The 6,276-nt window shown below is 32.9% G+C and overlaps 1 protein-coding gene across 1 annotated transcript; it reads right to left on the bottom strand.

The window, feature by feature from the left end:
- Positions 1–1,080: 1,080 nt before the first annotated feature.
- CYLC2 (cylicin 2) lies at positions 1,081–5,000 on the bottom strand (the record flags this gene model as incomplete). Its single annotated transcript, XM_022600259.2, has 2 exons — positions 1,081–3,416; positions 4,875–5,000. Coding segments are annotated over 2 exons (1,113 nt in total), but the record flags the coding sequence as incomplete, so codon positions are not given.
- Positions 5,001–6,276: the final 1,276 nt, after the last annotated feature.

Here is a 6,276-nt window from a genome sequence, read left to right as displayed (position 1 = left end):
ATGGTAGAAATGCAGTGAAGTAAACCAATTCAGTTATCTTGGAGGTAGTCAGGAAGGACTTACTGACTGATAAGCAGGGTAAAGAAAAAAGAGTAATTATGCATGACCCATCAATTTTGGATTGAGTCATCAGGTTAGATGTCACTGTCATTTACTGAGTTGGTGAAACTTTGGAGAACCACAGGTTTTGGTGGAAGGATATCAAGAGTTCTATTTGGGACATGTTAATTTTGAGGTGCCTGGAAGACAGCCATGTAGATGCTTTAATTTAATATTTGGATATATGAATTTGGAGTTGGGTGGAGAAATCAATACTACGTTTAAATGTGGGATTCAGCAGCATAAGAATGTTGTATAAATCCATGGGGATGGATGGAATAACTCAGGGAAATATATAGATAGAAAAGAGAAGAGGGACCAGGGTAAAAAGATACTGCTATTGGATTTGGCTACATGGAGGTTCCTGGTGACCTTGGTGCATTTCAGTAGAACAGTAAAGGCAGACACTCAGTTGTTCTTTCACTGTACATTAAATTTGAATCTAAAATTTGGCTTTTGAATACTGTGTTAGAAAATGATCTTAAAAGCATTTTTAGAGGTAAGAGGGGATTTAAAATGATTTCCTAAACTAATACAACATTGTTGTGTTATCAACTATACTCCAATGAAAAATGAAAAAAAAAATGATTTCCTAAATTCCCAGAGTGATGCTAACATTTTCAGAAAAGGTTGAATGCCTAAACATAGAATTTTACTCTAAGCAGAGGGAGAATGAGGAGTTTCCTGGAAGGGGGAGGAGAACAGTGGGGCAGGATTTGATTCTCTTTGTCATTGCAGCTGATCCAGATCAGCAAGGTAGGACCATCTGGAAGACCATGAATTACAATAGCCATTAATCCTTGAGCAGTTGATGTATGGGGGACAGGGGCCAATATTTAAAGAACAGGCAAAACAGTTATACTTCACTATTAATAGAAAGTTAGCTCTTGAGGGCATATGGAATAGGAGACCCTTCCTTTAATATCAAGGAGAAGCTTTAACTTGGATCTAGAGTTTACACTGCAAAGAATAAAGGGGAGAGAAAGTCACTTGGTGAGTTCTGCAACGATGCTGAGTTTATCTGAGAGAGAATGATTTAAATCAGAAAATATTTAATTGGCACTAATTGGCAGGTCCAAGATTTTACCTTTTGCTTTATATTGCTTTTTATTTTTCTTCACATTAATAAGATTCATGGGTCAAAAGAGAGTTTAATATAGTTATAAAGATATAAAGTTAATTGTTTCCACATCAAAATAATATCATATAGGTATTTTCACTCTGCTAGATTCTGTTGAATTCTGGTTAATTTGGTTTTGTATATATATTTATCAGATTATCAAGAATCAATATGTCTCATTTAAATTTACTCACATTTGTAGTTTGGACAATTTTGATTTTCATCCTTCCTTAAATGGAGAGAAGTTGGCTACCATTTTCTGTTAAAACAATCAAACGAAACTTTTGTTAAGTAATTGTTAAAATTATTAAAGTTCTATATCATAAGCCAGTCTCTTCTCCCTCACCTTAAATAATTCTACTTCCCTTAACCTTTTCATTGACACTTGTAAAATTTTCATTCATGTGGTGTTTCCCTCCATATTCTTAAATATTTCTTATTATGAAAAAGTCCAAACTTGCTGAAAGTCTAGTAAAACTCTAGTGAGCAGATTACAGAGATTTTATAAGAATGGTAAATTTCAATTCAAACCTTTAAGTCAGTTTAATTGTTTTTAATCTTATTTGACTTAAAAGAAAACAAAACTAACTTACCAAGTATGTTTATCTTGTCTTGGAAGCAGAGTATTCAAAATCCATCAACCTGGTTGTGGCTGTTTATACTTCAGAGATGGTAGAGACTCACAAAAAAGCAGTAATTTTTTTCCTCTTTTTCTTTTTTTTTTTCTTTTGAGGAATGCTACCTTTAATTGGTATTTGTACTTATTTGAAAGTAGACTTTATGAAATTTGTTTGACTTCCTCTCATGACTCCTGTGGTTCTTTATTTAAATCTGTGGGTGCAATTTCAGGTTGTTTAAATCTATGGTTTCAATATCTGCATCCTTGAATTTTGTTGATGCCTTTGTTGATTTTTTTTCTTCTTTGTATCCACAGATTCAACATCATTAACTTCTGAATATTTTTTATGAATCTTTCTAGGGATCTTTCATTGAATTCTTCATATCCCCAAATTTAGCATAAGTATCCTCCAAGTCCTTTTAACGTCTTTCTTATACTTTTCATGAAGGTTTTCTGAGCCCATCTTTGTGTTCTTCTTTCCCCCATTTAAAAAATTATTCCATTAATTCTTTGAATCCCCCTTTTCATATATTCAGTTTCAGACTACTAAAATTGTTCCATCAAATACTCTTTTGAATTACCATCCAAGGCCTACTTGCCCTTCTTGGCATCTTTCTTTGAATCCTTCTTGGCATCTTTCTTTGACTCAGCAGATTCTGTGTCAGTATCTTTCTTGGCATCTTTCTTTTCTTTCTTGGCAGCATCTTTTGACTCACTGTCTGCCTCACCGGGCTTTTCATCTTTCTTATCTTTTTTACTCTCCTTCTTCTTTGAATCTTTCTTGTCCTTTGATTCATCTCCTTTCTCACCAGGTTTCTTTGAATCCTTGCTCCCTTTCTTATCCTTCTTTCCATCTTTCTTTTCACCTTCTGGTTCTGTAATGGACTCCTTGCCCTTCTTTGAACCTTTCTTATCCTTTTTGGAATCTTTCTTTGCATCTCCTTTTTCACCTTCTAATTCTGTAGCAGACTCCCTGCCCTTCTTTGAACCTTTCTTATCTTTCTTTGAATCTTTCTTTGCATCTCCCTTTTCACCTTCTGTTTCTGTATCAGACTCCTTGCCCTTCTTTGACCCTTTCTTATTTTTTTTAGAGTCTTGCTTTGCATCTCCTTTTTCACCTTCTGATTCTATAGCTGAGTCGTTGTCCTTCTTTGAACCTAGCTTGTATTTTTCAGAACCTTTTATTGCACCTGCTTTTTCATCTTCAGATTCTGTAACTGACTCCTTGCTCTTCTTTGAACCTTTTTTCTCTATTTTGACATCTTTCTTTGCATCTGCTTTCTCTTCTTTAGCTCCTGGTTCTTTCTTTGAACCTTTCCTAAGTTTTTCCTCTGAAACTGTGGACTCTGCTTCTGAATCTGATTTGTCCTTCTTGTCTTCCTTACTTTTCTTAATTATTGATGGAGATAAAGGTTTTGCTGCATCTTTAGCATCCTCCCTGGAGTGTCGAGCTGGTTTCTGTGGAGGCTGCCTCCTAGCAGCTAAATAAACAGATGGTCTCTCAGAAATTCTCATTAAAGAACGGTGCATCCATAATGGTGGTTTATGAGCTCCCCTTAATTTGTCTTCATCACATCTCTGAAATATTGGTTAGAATAATAATGAACAACTTGTGTGTGAGTTACACAGCCTTTATTACCAGATATTGAATACATTTAACTTCAACCATGAAAAGATTTTAGATTTTGATAAATAGTGGGTAAATGGTAGATTGCATAGTTTATTATGCTTTTTCAACTTTGTTCCTTTTTTGTATTAAAGGACAGCCATGCCTCATTTAAGGCCTAATTTTAATTTAGAGGATCTTCATAATTCCCTCAAGATTTTATGTTAAAATTCTCCCAGAACTTCACTGACTAATGACAAATCAGAACCTCTCTTCACAATCATGAGAGATTTAGGTTTTGTTTTTGTTTTTTGTTTTTTTACTCTGTGTTCTTGAGATTTCTTGGAATGTCTTCCCCACCTTCCATTTCTGTGCTAACTCAGAAGCTAATTATTCTCTAATATCTAAGAGTTTCACGTTCAGGCATATCCTGGTCTCTATTGTCACATTCAAAGTCTCTGGAATTTAGAATGCTACCTGTGGTTAAAAGTAAAAGCCTAATACTCCTCTGCCTGACAAGATATAATCTGAGTATCAGATAGGAAACTGCAATAATGAAAACTATAACATTCAGTGGACATTAGTTTGAGCAGAATGGTACATTCTGTTTTCAACTCCTAATCAAATATTTTTAAAAGCTTAATTGCAAAAATAGCAAATTTTGGAAAGAATGTTAATGGCTGTAAAAATAAATTTAATAAAGAAAGAAAGGAAAATGAAAAAAGGATGAGAAAACAGAAGAAACCTAGGTTACTACTGATTAAATATATTCCATAAATAAAAAAGAGTTCATGATATGTTATTTTGTGAAAACTTTTCTTGGAACATTTTCACATTCCTTGATGATTCCAGAAACATTGGGAAATATTAATCTTCTAATACTCAAAATCTGGAATTTTATATTATAGGAAATGAGAAAGCATTGAAACTTCCTTAGTTTATAATGTAACTCCATGATTCTCATGAGGGGGTTTCTCCAACTGGGGAATATTTTTTGAATGTTCATACTAACTGTAGCCTTAAGATCTCCAGATTTCTGTGCTTCTTGGATACATATTTTCTATAATGTGGGATTGCTGAGCAAATATTTAATATGAAATAAGGGAGTAATTTTTATATACTGAAATGCAAATTAAATATATCTACTTTCTCCAAGTAGTAGAATTGAGTTACCTTTAACTGTGCTGTACAATATGACATTTAAAAGCCACATGTGAACTGAATCAAATTGAATGTAAAATTCAACTGCTCAGTTGCAGTAGCCTCATTTCAAGTGTTCAGTAACCATATTGGAATTGGAATGCAAAGATATAAAATACTTCCATCATCACAGAAATCCCATTGGTCAATGATGATCTGTAACATATATAGCTATACATGATTTCACAAGATTATTACCAGTAAAAGTATGTGATCTTTTCAAAACTCACAGGAACTGTTTTGTCTTGTAGTTGGGAAGGTTTTGATCTCCTTCTTGTTCCTGGCCGTGGTGGTTTGGGAAATACCAGGGCAAAATGTTGCTGATTCCATGATTTTTTACTTAATTCACTGACTAAAATAAGAAAACATTAAGCATACACTTCAGAATAAATAGAATTTTATCAGACCTAAAATGGCAGTAAGTTTCTCTTGCCCATTCTTTCCCATTGCCCAAGTACTGTCAAGAGGTTAATAATTCATAAATAAATTTGGTTTGGTTTAGAAAAAATAAAAAATAAATAAATAAAATGGCAGTAAGTAATCATATGTAAATTAATAAATAAATGATTCAAATTATGGCTTCATGTATTTGGTAATGTTTGAAATTCTATACTATTAATATGAGAAAATAAAATTTGATTTTTTAAAATTTTAACTAGTTTTGTAGTTAATTATATAGTCATTGTGAAACTAATATAGTCTGTAATATAAATGGAAAAAAACAGTTTTACTGTTTCCTTTTAATCTTTCTATCTCTTCCAATCTAGATTTTTCCTTTATACTCTTTTGGCTAGAATACAATTCTACTGAGAACAGAAATTATGGTAGCTACTTCTGTAGCTCCCAAAGTACTTAGCACAGTTCCTATTTAAAATATTCAGTAAATATATGACTGAATATAAAGGCTAACACTTAAGATCCCCTTAGTTAGTAACCATATTCTAAGCTACAAGAGTAAATGTCATACACCCCAGAACTGCATTGTCATCGGTGGCATACTAATGAAGAAAATCGATAAATAAAGAGTACCTACAGAATTGTGATTGTGAGGGTCGAGTTACATAGAAACTATAATATAAATGGTTAAAAATATTTAGGTTACCAATAAGACCTGTGAGAGAGATATCCTCATCTATTTAAGTATGTACAAAAATGCTGTATATAAGAGAAAATAGACTTGTTCTGTGAGTCTCCTAAAGATAGAATCAGGATCAATGAGAAAATATGCAGAATGAAAGATATATTTAAGTTTAATATATGAGAGAAAATTGATTACTTGATATAAGAAGTCCTTCACCATCAGATTGACTGGCCTTGTCAAGTAATGAATTTTTTTGCCAATTATATGTCCGATATAGAATATCAGCAATGTAGCAGAAGACATTCCTGACACAGGTAAGAAGTTATTTATCCATTTTTTTACACTGCCTTTCAACTGTAAGATTATCTAACTGTTTGAATTCTAACCTGTAAATATGTCAACCTTTATGTTGCTGAACATATTCACTTAATCTTCTGTGGATAGTAAGACAAAATATCTTTAGAAGGTATGCACTGAGCCCATGAGAAAGGTGCTTAGGAAAATTAAAAGCTGATTTTTAGTAATACTCCATGACAGCTGTTGTTTATCAC

Source organism: Delphinapterus leucas, chromosome 6 (assembly GCF_059928025.1).
Source record: "Delphinapterus leucas isolate spDelLeu-1000000601 "Yukka" chromosome 6, BTC_Dleu_Yukka2, whole genome shotgun sequence".
NCBI lineage: Eukaryota > Metazoa > Chordata > Mammalia > Artiodactyla > Monodontidae > Delphinapterus > Delphinapterus leucas.
This window is presented reverse-complemented; position numbering and strand designations above follow the sequence as displayed.